At 36.9% G+C, this 16,621-nt stretch overlaps 1 protein-coding gene across 4 annotated transcripts in view; it reads left to right on the top strand.

Moving 5' to 3' along the window:
* The window catches only part of OXNAD1 (oxidoreductase NAD binding domain containing 1), a 34,906-nt gene extending 20,392 nt beyond the window's left edge, over nt 1–14,514 (top strand). For 3 of the 4 annotated variants that reach the window (XM_083377189.1, XM_083377187.1, XM_083377190.1), the window contains 3 exons: nt 8,466–8,708; nt 9,964–10,072; nt 12,359–14,514. In XM_083377189.1, coding sequence (XP_083233315.1) covers nt 8,466–8,708; nt 9,964–10,072; nt 12,359–12,513 — 507 coding nt within the window. In that variant the 3' untranslated portion in view covers nt 12,514–14,514. The remainder of the gene's footprint in view (nt 1–8,465; nt 8,709–9,963; nt 10,073–12,358) is intronic. The other variant, XM_083377188.1, reaches the window with a different exon arrangement.
* The last annotated feature ends 2,107 nt before the right edge of the window (nt 14,515–16,621 follow it).

Genomic DNA, 16,621 nt, shown 5'->3' with positions numbered 1-16,621 from the left:
TGGCATCTTGGCAGCTGCACGCTTGACTTTTCTCAGTTCATGGGCAGTTATTTTGCGCCTTGGTTTCTCCACACGCTTCTTGCGACCCTGTTGACTATTTTGAATGAAACGCTTGATTGTTCGATGATCACGCTTCAGAAGCTTTGCAATTTTAAGAGTGCTGCATCCCTCTGCAAGATATCTCACTATTTTTGACTTTTCTGAGCCTGTCAAGTCCTTCTTTTGACCCATTTTGCCAAAGGAAAGGAAGTTGCCTAATAATTATGCACACCTGATACAGGGTGTTGATGTCATTAGACCACACCCCTTCTCATTACAGAGATGCACATCACCTAATATGCTTAATTGGTAGTAGGCTTTCGAGCCTATACAGCTTGGAGTAAGACAACATGCATAAAGAGGATGATGTGGTCAAAATACTCATTTGCCTAATAATTCTGCACTCCCTGTATACTGTACCTGTGCATTTGGTTTTGCTTGCCTAAATGTAGAACCTTACTTCTTTCACCATTAAATTTCATTAGCACCCAATATTTAAGTCTGTCAAGATCTTTCTGTATCTTATGCCTATCTTCTGGAGTGTTGGCTATTCGTGCCAGCTTGGTTTTGTCTGCAAATTTGATGAGTTCCCCATCTATCCCTCATCCAAATCATTGATGAAGATGTTGAAGAGTACTGGGTCTAAAACAGAATCTTGGGGTACCCCACTGCACACTTCCCTCCATGTAGATGCAGTTCCATTGAGGACTACACATTGAGTGTGGTTGGTTAACCAATTACAAATCCATCTGGTTGTGATGCTGTCTAACCCACATTTTTCTATCTTATTAAGTAGTAGGTTGTGGTCTAATTTTTCAAATACCTTACTGAAATCCAAGTAAATTATATCCACAGCATTCCTCTGGTCCAGTAATTTTGTCACCTTGTCAAAAAATGCAATAATATTTGTCTGGCATGATCTGTTTTTGACAAACCCATGTTGGCTTTTGGTAATGACTTTGTTTGCCTCTAGGTGTTCACTGATTCATTGCTTGATTATCTTATCTAGAATCTTCCCAGATATTGAGCAGGCTGATAGGTCTGTAGTTTCCTAGATCTATTTTTTCCCTTTTTTGAAGATGGGAACAAATCAGCTTTTTTCCAGTCCTCTGGTAGTTCCCCAGTACTCCAGGATCTTTGAAAGATATAGTTTGGTGGTTCTGAAATCACACTTGCCAGTTCCTTAGGAACATTGGGATTTAATCCCCAAGGTTCTGGTGGTTTGAACTCATCAAGGATGGACAGATGCTCACTTACCATTTTCTTGCCTATTTTAACTTGTGTTTCTGATCTGTTTTTTACAGTGCTGTTTTTCACAGTTTGGACTGTTTTTTCCCTTTGTGTAAAAATGGACACAAAAAACCGAGTTAAGTAGTTCTGCTTTCTCCCTGTTGCTTGACACCTTTTTGCCACTTTCACTAATGGACCAATTGTTTCCTTGACTTTTTTTTATTGTTTTTTTACGTGTTGAAAGAAGTTTTTTTGTTGTTATTTTTGACTTTTGTTGCAAATCTTAGTTCATTTTGAGCCTTAACTTTCCTCTCTTCATCTTCGCAGGCTCAAGCTATCTGCTGATATTCTGCCTCTGTTATGTGTCCTTCATTCCACTTTTTATACTTGTCCTTTTGTCTTTCAATTTATCAGAGAGTTCTTTATACCTCATCGTGGTTGTCAGGGACGTTAAGCTCATTCTTGTATAGTTCTTCTGTGTAATTTTTCCACCTCTTCTTAATCTCTTCTGCCTCTGTTAGGTCCCTGCCATTTTGGTCATTTATCATGCCCATTTTTGCAAGAAACGTTCCCTTCATCTCTCCAATTTTCTTGAAGAGATCTCTGGTCCTCCCTATTCTATTGTTTTCTTCTATTTCTTTGCACTGTTCATTTAAGAAGGCATTCTTATCTCTTCTAGCTATTCTCTGGAATTCTGCATTCAATTGGGTGTATCTTTCTTTTTCTCCCTTGCCTTTCGCTTCCCTCCTGTCCTCAGCTATTTGCAAAGCTTCCTCAGACAGCCATTTTGCTTTCTTGCATTTTTTTTCTTTGGGATGGTTTTAGTTGCTACTTCTTGTACAGTGTTGCGAACCTCAGTCCATAGTTCTTCAGGCACTCTGTCTTATCAGATCAAATTCCTTAAATCTATTTGTCACCTCTACTGTATATTCAACAGGGATATGATTTAGTTCATACCTGAGTGGCCTAGCGCTTTTCCCTACTTTCTTCAGTTTAAGCCTAAATTTTGCAACGAGAAGCTCATGGTCTGAGCCACAGTCAGCTCCTGGTATTGCTTTTACTGACTGTAAAAGCTTCTCCATCTTTGGCTGCAGAGCACATAGTCAATCTGATTTCTGTATTGACTGTTTGGTGATGTCCATGTGTAGAGCTGTCTCTTGGGTTGTTGAAAAAAAGTGTTTGCTATGACCATTGTATTCTCTTGACAAAATTCTGTCAGCCTGTGCCCTGCTTCATTTTGTACTCCAAGGCCAAACTTGCCTGTTATTCCGCTTATCTTTTGGCTTCCTACTTTAGCATTCCAATCCCCCGTGATGATAAGGACATCATTTTGGGGTGTTAGTTCTATAAGGTTCTGTAGGGCTTCATAGAACCGGTCAATTTCATCCTCTTCAGCACCGGTGGTTGGGGCATAGATTTGGACTACTGTGATATTGAATGGTTTGCCTTGGATTCGAACTGAGATCATTCTGTCATTTTGGGGATTGTATCCCAGTATTGCTTTTCCTACTCTTTTATTGACTATGAAGGCTACTCCATTTCTTCTGAGGGATTCTTGCCCGCAGTAGTATACCTGATGGTCATCTGAATTAAATTCACCCATTCCTGTCCATTTTAGTTCGCTGATTCCTAAGATGTCGATGTTCAGTCTTGTCATGTCTTGTTTGACCACGTACAGCTTTCCTTGATTCATGGATCTTACATTCTAGGTTCCTATGGAGAAAAAATCTTTACAGCATCAGACTTTCCTTTCACCACCAGATACATCCACAGCTGAGCGTCCTTTCGGCTTTGGCCCAGTCTCTTCATTCTTTCTGGTGCTACTAGTACTAGCCCTCTGCTCTTCCCCAGTAGCATACTGGATGCCTTCCAACCTGAGGGGCTCATCTTCCAGCATCATATCGTTTTGCCTTTTGGTACTGTCTATGGGGTTTTCATGGCAAAGATACTGGAGTGGGTTGCCATTTCATTGTCCAGTGGATCACGTTTTGTCAGAACTCTCTTCTATGACCTGTCTGTCTTGGGTGGCCCTGCACGGCATAGCTCATAGCTTCATTGAATTACGCAAGCCCCTTTATCACAACAAGGCAGTAATCAATGAAGGGGATTACTTATTTCTTATTTCTTATTATTTCTTTCTTACAAATATAAAATCTCTGCCAGTACATGGTCCACCTATACAAAAGTCTTCTCTTATTGAATTATATAAGTATAGTGGCAGGTGGAATATTTCAAAAAAGTACACTTAAGTGGCAGAAATTAACTAATACAAAATCAGTCTCATTTTTATTCTAAAAATGAACGTGTGAGGTAATACCAGAAGGAAGAAGATCTTTGATCCTAAGCTTAACTATCTCGGCTTCAGCCCGCTGTACCCGGGTAATGTCTTCAAAGCGGACTCGCAATGCGTATTTGTATTTGCTAAATATGTATTTGTATTTGTATTTGCTAAATGCGTATTTGTATTTGCTAAAATACAAAGGTGCCAGATAGTGGGCTCATTGACCAATACTCAAATAGCAAAGAGTCTTAGTATATCTGAAATACTAATACAAGTGTTATCACATAAACTCCTATATATAACATCCTCTTTATCAGATATATTTAAAGACTTGGCCTGGGATTCATGAAAGTTTACATGAAATAAAATAGGTTTACTTTTTAGATGCCACCTTTTTGCTCTAGAACAGGGCTTTCCAACTGGTGGTATACATACCACCTGTGGTACTTTGCTACGTGGCAGGTGGTACGTGACTGCTAGCCAAGTGTAGGGGGAGGGGAATGAGCCAAAGTGAGCCAAGCCTGAGGGAGAGGCAGCTGCAGCTGCAGGACAGTCTGCGCTGGGCAGAAGCCCCAGGAGCCGGCAGGGCTCCAGCTGATTGGTGCTTCCGGAAGCAGCACAGAGCTGGAGGTGAACTGAAGAAAAAGTGGGGGGAGGAGAGGAGAGGCTATAAAAGGAGGTGGTTTGGGCAGGAAAGGGGGAAAAAAGACAACAGAGAAAGAGAAGGAGAGGTCAGCCGGCAGGGAGGAAACAGGGACAGAGAAGCAGCAGCTGTTGCTGGAAGAAAAGGGTCCCCTGGTTTGATTTCTCCAGCCAGCAGAATGCAATCAGTGCTGATGAAATGAAAAGCCAGCATGTTGGAAAGGAAGTGGGTTTATTTAGTTCTGGATCAGCTGGCAGCTTGATTGGGTTACCATAAGATTTTTGTAGAGTTTTTACAGCGTTTTGTAATTCAGAGGCTCCTTTGTGTGCTTTGGTTATTGGAATATTTTAGTCTCTATTTTAGGCTAGCAATGAGTCCAAAATGTTGAGTTCCGTAGATTTAAACAAATGTAATTAGTTTTACCCCCTTATCGAGTCTGTCTATGTCTTTTAGAAAGTTTTCTTTGAAGGTAAACAGGTTTAATTTTAAATCTAAAGCTTTTCGTAATTGCCGGAGCCTTTCAGTCAGGGATTGCAATATTGTGACATGAGACACCCCTGGGGTAGCTTAAAGGGGAAAAAAAAAAACAGTTTATGTGTTTCTTTATTTTGTGAGTCTTTCTTGCTTTGCACTTGATTCCTGTGTCTTTAAGGGTACAGGGAAGGGATTGGGGGGCGGGGGGTTTACATTCTTACTACACTGTGAAAGGAGAGCTAAAGAAGGGCCTACCAGCTAGCTCAAGAGTCTACAAACTTAGCAACTTTAAGACCTGTGGACTTCAATTCCCAGAATTCCTCATCCAGTCATGATGGCTGAGGAATTCTGGGAGTTGAAGTCCACAAGTCTTAAAAGTGCCAAGTTTGAAGACCCATGAGCTAGCTGGTAGTGGTGCTTATTAATAAACATGGATAAATTCATTGTACATTTGTCAGTGCAAAGGGAAAGTGATTCAGCAAAGGAACAGCAACCAAAGAAATTAAAACTGGTACTTTTTTTACTTTTTTCCTACAGTTTGTAATATTTTATTAGATTATAGAATAAAATACAAAAATACAAAAGCAAATAGTAGGATACAATGGGGAGGAAAAAGGGGAAAGTGAGGGGGAGAAGGGAAAAAGAACAGACTTCCTCTGTTGCAGAAGGAAGCATTAGTACTGAACCTCAACTTTTTACTTTTCCATAATATTATAAACTAGCCATGTCTATAACAACAAATGAATCTAATCAGTAAAATCCAACCCCCCCTTTTTTTAGTCATCAAGTTTTTGACACCTTGCTAAGCACTGGTGGTACTCAAATATTGTCATTTCCTAAAAGTGGAACAATCTGTTGAAAAGCCCTGATCTAGAAAAACTTCTGTCCACTAAAAACTAGTGGGCTGATTGATGACTTGTTTATCGCTTTAAACATTTTCACTACCAAACTATGGTTTATAAAGGATAATTTGTAAAAGATAAGCATCATGGTGGGGACACTGTCAGGACCCACCCCAATCCACATCTTAGGAAATAAGGACTCTTGGAGCCCAGTTGTCCAAAAGGAAAAAGTTTACTAGGATAGGATTGGTTGTAGAGATATGAGACAGGATCTGGTCTTGAGTCACATTCAATTCTATATAAGCATTCCTGGTTCAACCCCCTCCCCTCAAAACTCCATTTGGTTAGGATCCCATCAATTATTGGTTGTCAGGTCCTTCCGTGGGAAGAAAGGAACTTCGTGCATTCCTTTGTTGATTGCCTTCTTCCTACAGCCCCAAATAGACAGATCACTTTCCCCCCTTAATTCCCCCAGATCAAAGGTACTTTGAAAGCAGCTACAGATAGACTGAATAAACAATTCCCCCCCTCCTTCTACAAGTATGGCAAAAACCCGGTAGGCACAATATTTTAACCATACATTTATGAATGTGATATCAATGGATTCTGACAGACACCCCTTTATATGTGTTATGAACAATATGCTTTTCTTCTGTTTTTGTTGACTAATGGATCAGTGTAAAATCAATGCAATGTAATCATTTGAGCAATTCTCTCCATTTCTCTGTCCCTCTTCATTTCCCAGGTTACTCTTAATCCATCCATTACCATATGCCATAAAAAGTAGTCCTACTGTTCTTAAATAGGGTACTGTCACACACCATTGGAATTTCAATAAAATAATTGACTTTGAAAGGTATTCTGAAAATGTATAGAACCAGTGTGGCTGTACCACACATTCTTAGATAAATCCTGGTGGAGATTTTCTATCACATCTCTGTTGCTCATTAGGGAACTCCAAAAATCTAACCTCATAATTATCTGCCTCAGAGGCACTTCCTAGGACTTTTCTTCCTGCTTTAATATTTTAAATTAAACTCATAGTATCACAGTAATTAAAGCAGTTAAAAGCATTAGCTAATGCTAGAACTGCTAGTTATCATTAAGGTTGTTTTATGGCAAATGTCTGGATGCTCTCATATGGAGAAAATGTTTTGAGTTAAGCAAATCTGGCTTCTCCATTGACTTTGCTTGTCAGAAGGTTGCGAAAGGTGATCACATGATCTTGGAACACAGCAACAGTCTTAAATATGAACCACCTGCCAAGCATCTGAATTTTGATCATATGATCATGGGGAAGCTGCAAAGGTCATAACTGTGAAAAATGGTCATAAGTCATTTTTCTCTGCCATTGTAACTTTGGTCATTAAACGAACTGTTGTAAGTTGAGGACTATCTGTACTGAAGCAGTTTATTGTGTTTTCATTGTTTTATGATTTTTATTGTTTTTGATATTTTAATTTTTAAAAGTGATCTGAAACTTTAATCATAGTATAGTGCTAAATTGGATTGGATTTTGACACTGTTAAGAAGTTAACATTAATTCTGTAATATAGTGCAGCTTTTTTCTTAAGATGGTCAGGAAATATAGGGATAGATAAATATAGGAATATATTTGACTTGGGGGAAAATAATGGTGATAAATTATTTTTATTATATACATTTGTTTTATAGTTATTATAATTTTGATGAGCACATAGACATGATTCTGCAGCTTATGGAAAAATATATCCTGGATTCTAACTATCATGAGCAGAGTGTTTCTAGGGCTAGCTTATTCCTCTTTTTTCAGCCTGCAATTTCAGTACTGGCATCCACTCAAAAAGGACAATTGTTAGAATGGTTAGATTAATGACAAAGGGGAAGACACCATACTGGAATTGGGATTCGTCTTTGTATCAGAGGAAGTGCTTTAAGGGGACTCACTAGGTCTTAGTCAAACCACTGGAGTGTTTTATTTCAAATTTCCAATGGCCTGACTACTTTAAAAATACTTTTAAATTATCCTTCAGTAATAAAATCATTTCAGTTCTCATATGTAATACATTTGTGAGTTTTATTTAGTCACTGTTTGTCTTTTGGTGGAGAAAATATATACTGTTTGTGTGTGTGTGTGTTTATACACGTACAGATAAATACACATTCATACATCTACATGCATAAAATATATGTGTGCACATATGTATGTATACATGGGTATATACATATGCATATGAAACATAAAAGGAATGTAAGGCATCCAGCTATCCTCATTTGGTACAGAATCTCTTTCATTGGTAGAACCACCGTAGGCAGTTCCCTCTCCTTCTTGAGTCCAGCATGTGTCCTGAAATGCTGAGAGATGGAGAAGAAAACACACTTTCTCTCACATTACATTGGATTCTTCCCCAGTCTGGTGTCTGCTCAAATGGGTTGGAACTGAATTCTTTATTAACACTGGAGGATGGCTGATTGAGTAAAACTGAGTATACCTTATTACCTATTACCTATTTTAGTTTAATATTGTTTTTAAATATTTTCTTCAGAATTGTGATGTATCTGGAAAAATTATGTATCTTTGTGATTGCTAACTGTATTGCACACTGTGTAACCATAACTGACGCAATCTGTGTATATTGTTGTAAAATAAACACTAAACTAGAATTCTAACTTAAATTCCCAAGATCTTTTGAGAAGATGTTTTTCTATGAGATAAGCTTAAAGCAAACTTGGTTTGCTTCAAACCTATCTCATGGTATCAAAGAAGAATGAAACCATATGTTATTATTACTCAAATCAGCTAAGTAACATTCTTATGATTGAAGAATGTGTGGATTGCTCTAATTTGACTTATTTTGCAGTAAGCTATGTAACACTACTAACATGGCTTTTCAGTTAAAAGAGTTTCCCTGTCTGATTTTATTTGAAGTCCATCTTTGATATTGTTGTTTTTTGCCTTTTTTGTTCTTCCCTGTAGTGTGCTCTTAATTCAGAAGTGGCTTTGCGAGTTGGAGGCAACTTCTTTTATGATCCTCAGCCTGAAGACCTTCCAGCAAACGTTGTGCTCATAGCAGGTGGAGTAGGCATTAATCCTTTATTTTCTATTCTGCTCCACATCGCAGACCTTCACAAAACTCAAGAGAAGAAAGGAAATAGTTGCAAAGTGGGAACAGCCAAACTCTTTTATTGTGCAAAAAATGTACATGAACTTCTGTTCAGGGTATGTTTTGTTATATATTTCATTATTTGCTTTAATAGCTACAAGACACACTTAACCTTTTTATATTTGAGAAGTCAGGAGCTGCAGTGGGCAGGAGGTTGATATAAAGTAGGTGGGGCTGTGTCATAAACATAGGAAGGAAAAGAATTTTCTATTTTGGTAAGCAGGTGGACTTTTTAAAGCTAATTTAGGGCTTAAACACTTACAGGTTTTCAAACTTTGTGCTGCCCCCAAATAAAACTAATAATCATATTAGGCAAGAAGCAACTATAATCATTTATTGTTAATATATTATTAAACTATGTGGTACTTCAGCTGCTTCAGGTAAAATGAAGAGCAAAGCCCAGAATGAGGCTTTTCACTAGGCCTTTGCAAGTTTGATCAGGTTTTTGAAAAATGTAACTTTGCTTCCTCATGAGATCCCGAAATATTTTGAGAACCCTGATTAACGCTCTTTGTTTTAAATATATTTCTTATCTTTACTGCTTCAAAATGATTGTTATGATCAGAGGGAGCATTGGGAATTACAAAATAGGGGGTTCAGACCTACAAGATGTCTGGGATATCAAATTGCTCACTCTGTTGTTGCTATTCTATATCAGACTTGCTCCAGTTGTTGAAGCAGCTTGGTAAAACTGAGCATTAAGCAATAGTAGGTAAGGGGAAGAATGTCAATAGCATGTGTTGTATTTTCTATTGCTTGACCTAATCTGAGCAGCAGTAGTATAATCTTTTCTTTCCCAAATCAAGCTAGCTACATTTGCAGGAGGCCTCTGATGTCCAGCCCAATCAAGATACTATCAGCTGCTGTTCTGACAATCATTTAGCGGCCTTTGGAAACAGTATACAGGGATTTGAAAAGACACTTGTTTTCTTCTGAACTTTAAAAGGAGTATATTCCTTCCATGGGTTCTATTTTTACTTTGAATTTCTTTTGCTGAACCCACAGTTGAAAGTATATTTTGTGTAAGAAGGAGAAACCAGCACAGGGTTAGATTAGAAAGTAGGTGACTTATTTCTTGAAAATTTATTTGTATGTCTGAGCTCCACTATAAGGAATTGTTGCCTGAATTTGAAGTAATATATTAATGTAAGAAAAGGGGGAATTACTTATACTGCCTTTTTCTTAAAATGTGCGTTCAAAGTATAGTATTTTTATACTGTTATTTAAATTTGTAGAATCTGGACCATACAAACAACACTTCTGGTTTGATTTATTTGACTGTGGTATGACTAAATATCTTGCACATTCCAGAAACAGATTCTTGGCTTGACAAATGCATTTCCTGGAAAAATCACATGCAGTTTCCACATTACCAAGCAGAATTCACCAATTTGTGAGACATTTCTGCCTTACATCAAGGGTGTGTATTTTTGTAATGCATTAAAAAAATGTATGACAAGTTATAGTTTTAATACTCTGAGGACCAAAGTAAATATAGCATGCAGATAGTTCTCACTTAATGATCCTAATTGAGACTAGCAACTTTGCCTCTAGGCCAGGGGTGTCAAACTGCTGGCCCGCAGGCCGGATGCGTCATGCAGAAACCGCACCCACCCCATTGCCCACAATGGCAAAATTGTCCTGATACGTTGTGCGATGTCATGTGACATCACGAGTTTGACATGTCTGCTCTAGGCAAAGTGGTCACTAAGTAGGAAACCACGTGATTAACTCTCTGAAAATTTCTTCCTCTCTAATATTTCTACTCTGACAAAGGGCACGTTGTCTAGTCCAAGCCCTTGTTCAAGCAGAAAACCCCATACCATTTCAGACAAATGACTGTTCAATCTCTTCTGAAAAATCTCCTGTGTTTGAGCAGCTACAACTTCTGGTGGCAAGTTGTTCCACTGATTAATGGCTGTACCTGTCAGGAAATTTCTTCTTAGTTCGAGGTTGCTTCTTTCCTTGATTACTTTCCATCCATTGCTACTTGACCTGCCTTCAGGTGCTTTGGAGAATAGGCAGCCCCTTAGATATTGGAACACTGCTACCATGTCACCCTCTAATCCTTCTTTCATTATACTAGATATACCCAATTCTTGCAACCTTTCTTCTTATGTTTTAGCTTCCTGTCCCCTAACCATCTTTGTTGCTCTTCTCTGAACCTTTTCTAGACTTTCAACATCTTTTTTTATACCGTGATGAACAAAACTGGATACAGTACTCTAAGTGTGGTCTTACCAAAGCATTATGAAGTGGTATTAACATTTCACATGATTTTGATTCTATCCTTTTGTTAATGCAGCCTAGGACTGTGTTGGTATTTTTGGCAGCTGCAGCATACTGCTGTCTCATATTTAAGTGATTGTCTACTAGGACTCCAATATCCCTCTTGTAGTTATTGAGTCAGGTAGCACCTATTCTATACTTGTGAATTTGGTTTTTCTTACCCAAATGTAGAACTTTTTTTTATCCCTATTAAATTTCATTTTGTTAAATAGGGTCCAGTGTTCAAATTTGTCAAGATCATCTGTATCTTGAGCCTATTTTCTGGACTATTCCTGCCATTTTGGTGTTAGCTGCAAATGTGATGAGTTCCCCATCTGTTGCTGGTCTAAATCATTGATCATTTCTATCGGCAGGTGGTTGTTGTTTTTGTGTGAACCTTTCCCACTACTGACATGATTGCATTGCTCTCAATATAGAGAGAGGAAATAGTTTCCTCTTTGAAATCTTTTCCTCTCCAATTTTTCCCCTCTACTAAAGGAAACATAGGCTATAGAAATCATTTGCTTTTTTTGTCTTCCCTCTCAGAGTTGAAGGCGGAAACATAGAAAAAACAGTTCAGACACACCACAACATGTAGGGCACGATAAAGGTTGTAAATGGGCCATAAAGTTAATTTTTGTTAGCACTGTTGTTAACTTTAAACAGTCTGAACAAATGGTTGGAAAGTGAGGACTGTAAAATGTGGAGAGGAGGGAAATCATTATGCAAGCTATGCATGTTTTTTGAAAAATGTGTCCTAGTATGGACAACAGTTCATTCCCAGATGGGCATTGGAGCAAGGATGGCATGTTTAAGAAAGTTAACAGTTTTCAAATGCAGTTAATATATATTTTGCTTGCTGTTGACTCTTACTAAGATACATGGATAGCCTCTACAGATATTTCTTTTATTTATTTATTCAATTTTCTTGATACTAGTTTCATTAAAGAAAATGTTTATTGCAAATGTTTAATTTGATATTATATTATTAATAGCAATTAACATGAAGGACTATAAACACATTCTTATAAATTTTCTGTAGCAGCAGAAAAGGACCCACTAGCATCCTACTTTCTGTTTGTAAATTATTAAATATTAAGCAAGCATTGGAAAGGGATACATCCATGCATTTTGACATGGTTGAAGCACCTTTTGAAATGTTAAAGCATCAGCTTCCTCTGGAATTCTTGTGTGGCTTCTCTAAAGAATCTCCCCAGTTGTTTTAAATGCATGCATATGCACTACTGCTTCATTAGCCATCCTAGCAGAAGGGTGATCCATGTAAAGTCATGCCTTCTGGAAGATCTGGCTGCTATAACAATTCAAGAAGAAAATGCTTATGCTAGCATGATTTATGAAGCTCCCATTTCAAAAAATTAGTATAGTTCTATTAAATGTCTTCATAAATGTTTTCTTAACTTTGTGTATTCTCTACTAGAAGGAAGATTATCTGGAAGTGACCTAGAAAAATGTATCTCCAAGAATACTTTGTGGTATGTTTGTGGACCACCTCCAATGATAGAATCCATCTCCAAGCTGCTTGAAAACCTTGGGGTGGTTCAGAGCAATATTTTCTTTGAAAAGTGGTGGTAGCACATCCAGCAGCTCTCCAGGCAAAATAAAAATGAAGATATAATATAAGCATGTTTACTGATGAACACTGAAAGTTTACACAAAGTAAACTTTTTTCCATTTGTGGAAATAAAATAATTCATAATGAAATTATGAAATGTATTTTTAACAACCGATTTGGAAAACAAATAGGAAACAATTTAAATTTGTATATGTCCTGAATAGTGACAATTTCTAAAAATAAAATATTTTCTTAAATAGTTTATTAACTTTGGTATGTAATATGTAACTATATAATTAAATATTATGTATGCAATATTTCATGGTAGGGATAAGAGGAGAAGAATGACTTGAAATCTAAGCCATTGTCTCATATGGGAAGGGCAAACTTAACATAAAAGGATGGAATTCATCTATCCATTTCCAGTCCACCTTGTATTTTCTATTGAAGGCTGTTGAAAAGTGAAAGGTGTTGCTTTTGAAATTTCTTGTATTTTCAGGAAACAGAACTTGCTCAAGCATATTAGCAAACAAAGTTCTGAATGTACATTTCAGTAATTACATTGGATCTGAAACTAATTGTGCTGGGGTAGAACCACTAAAATCAATGAAATGAGCTGAGCAAATCATGAATAAATGAAGTGCTATTGATTTCCAGTGGTTTACTCAAAACATGATGGAGTCTGGATCCAGTTTATTTCCATAATATTACCTCTTTTATCAGTTCTCGAAGTTATGGAATTTAATTTAAAATAACATTTAAGTGTGCCCTGTTTCTGATCAAAAGCAGCACACCACACACAGGACTCAGTCTTGGAATTATTTATATTCTACTGCATCAAGCTTAAAATATGCACCTTCATTATAAACTTATGAAAGTCCTGTACTTATCTAAAATAGGTCTAAACAGTTTTATTTGGAAGACAATCCTATTTATTTCAATAGAATTTACTTTGAAATATTAAAACTGAGTTTTTGGCTCTTTTTCCCATATACTGAGTCCATGTAGTTCATCATGAAGGGCTGGTGTCTAAGGGTCTGCAGCGTTACTACTGTGTTAGCAGCAATTAGGAACAAATTATGTAAGAAATTTTGAGTTTACCATAAGGTACTAAATAAACTAATACTGTGGTTTGGTGGGATAAAGTTTTAAAAAACTTAATTATGCTATATATTCCCTTAGTCTGGAATGCTATGTATAGTATTGTCTGTACTATAGGAATTGCAAGGAATTTAAGTGGGCCCAAATACAATAGAACAGGGATCCCCAACCCCTGGTCCGTGGATCAGTACTGGGCCACCACATGCCAGCAACCAGTCCACAGAAAAAAGCAAAGCCCATCTGCAGGATGCAGGCAGCATACAAAACCACACATCCTCTGGTCCACAGCAGATATAACTTATGTAACAGAGATGGGCCACTGCAGGGGCCCCCAGAACTGTCTGTGCAGCTGCATTGTGTAGCTTCCAAACAGTCTTCAGTGGTAGTCCCATGTAGAATGCACTGCAGTAATCCAGATGAGAGATGACTAGAACCTGAGTGATTGATAAAAAAATATCTTTTTTCTAATTATTCAACAAAAAAATCAAATTCTGGTATTATTTTTGTGACTAATAAATGTATTAAAAAGCATAAGCTTTTTGTGCTTTTTTATAAATGTTAGAAAATAAATTTTGGTTTTCTACTAATGTAAATTAAAATGGCTTTCTTCATATAATACCATTTATTCATTAATTTATTTTTAATGTCTATAGGCAATTCAGAGGATGTTTATTATTCATACCTGGCTTTGCTGGTTGACCTAAGGCCAAGATGGGGACATGGGCCATTCTGGAGATGGGTACTGGATTAAATAAAAGCCCATTTACGACTCCTTTGTATATCCCACCCATTTTAGCAATTTCTATGTTAATGTATATTTTTATTTTACTGTTTTTTAATTTTTTAAAAAATATTGTTTTACCAAGTTGTAAGCTACCTAGAGTCACATGATGATGAGAGAGGCAGCATTATATTTAATAAATAACTTCATTGTTAATATCAACTATCTAAGCAATTTAAAATTGCCACAACTTTTGTCCTGATATTCTTTATTTACTTATATAAAATCTATAGACTTGGAAACATCTCAAACTCATTCAGGAGCTCTGGAAGTTTCTATGGCATCTGGACCAAATTGGGGAATCTACATATGTTGCTATATATTGGCATTCAGTTTTAGGCAATCTAATTTTCTCCTGCATTGCCTCAACTTAAAAGAAAGGAAATTAGCACTGTTGGGACATCTTCTGGATATGTTCTGTATAACATTTCACTTCACAATAGAAATGAAACCAAAGCTGAGAGAAAGAGAATGCAACTGCATAAGTATTAGGTCACGTTCTGTAATATCGATCAATAATCTGAACACAGGAAGAATTGTGTTGCACCCAATTATTTTGAACTGTGTAGCATCCTAACATCAGAGTGCTTGTCATAAAAGAACCGAGTTGTAAAACTATTCATGTAACAAACAACTCTTCACAAGCATTTTAAAACAGTTCCAAATTTAAATTTACCAGATAACTGAATGGGCCAAGGAGAAATGAACCTCTGAAAAAGAGGACAAATGGGGGCAGGAGAAGAAGGGCTTATCCTTGGCACCTTCAACAAAAATCACATCAAAACTGCAAAAAAAGTGCTTAGCCTTATAGAGGAAATTACTTTTCTGCTATCAGGAAAAAAAATTTCAATTGTGATATTTTTATAACAAAATGTATTTTCACAAACATATGCTAGCAATAATATCAAATTGATGATGCACTTTTAAAATTACACTATAAGAATGATGAATCATGTGATCTGTGGGCTATCATGATCATAGATCATTCAGTAATCATGGATCATAGAGGTTGGATTGAAGGTGATTACTGGAATCTGGAAATAAAATAATGTAAAGCTAGCTGCTGAGTCTGTTGATAGATAAGGGAAAGAAAGAAGCAGAAAGTTAACAAGGTCACAATACACTTAAGTATGAATGAGTAAAAACTCCAAAATACTCAAAAAGCTGAATAATATTTTATTTAAGGCTATGCCTGCTAGACATGAGGTTAAAAACCAAGAACATGTCTTCCTTTTGCTAGACATCTGGTAATCCTAACCAGGTTTTTGCCTCAGTTGCTTAACATAGTAAATTTAAAAATTATTCCAGCAGAAATCAAAAATATCATATTTTAATATTTTACCAATCTAAAATTGTTTTGCATGGGTATGCATGTGAGCATTTGCATATATTCATCCACACATATATGCAGGGTATAAGGTGTCATATAACCCAGGAAGAACCAATCTAAAAACTGTCACATGTTGTAGATGTTCATCAGCTGCTCCTTTAGTACAAAATAACCATTACAGCCTATCCCCACAGATTTTTGAAGTTAATCTCCACTTTTTTTTACACATTCTACCCTAGATATATTCCACCAATTGGCTATGTAAAGAATATATTTGGAACACTTTAGTTCTCTCAGTGTTCATATAAGCCCCCTCATCTTGTCACAGCCCTGACGGAGGGAAGGGGACAGAACTATTTGGCTTTCCGCAGAGTAGAGCAGGAGGGGAATTCTTGTCAACTTGCATAAATACAGTAGCGAGGATACTGTTTCTTTGAAATGCCAATTTTGCTTTCACTGAGCTTGAAGAAATTAATCTCCCTCAAAAGGGAGATTATCTGTGACAGTAACATTGTAAAGCTTAAAGTGGAACTATAAACCAGTCTTCTGTAGCAACTTTTTAATGGAACTATTTCTTTTATAATTTTAAGCAGTTGACAAGTGATTGATTACTTTTTTAGGATATTCCAGTAGCCCATCTCTTAGCAAAGGGGAGGTGCATAGTCCTACCTTTTTGCTAAAAAGTTAACGAAGTCCCTAACTTTAAGGCCTCTTGACTTTTATTACTGACTTTATTTCTTCCCCTCTCCCCTCTGTAATTCTTTATTTATTTCTGCTCACTGAAGACCACAGTAACAAGGATATGTCTCTCTGATCATAGGATGTCACAGGCATCGGGGTACCTACTGTTTTGGAATACATTTTGGTAAGGACTCTTCACCATGAAAATTTCCTAAGGATAGGAAAGATGCATTGC

Source organism: Vipera ursinii, assembly GCF_947247035.1.
Source record: "Vipera ursinii genome assembly, chromosome: Z".
Lineage (NCBI taxonomy): Eukaryota > Metazoa > Chordata > Lepidosauria > Squamata > Viperidae > Vipera > Vipera ursinii.
This window is presented reverse-complemented; position numbering and strand designations above follow the sequence as displayed.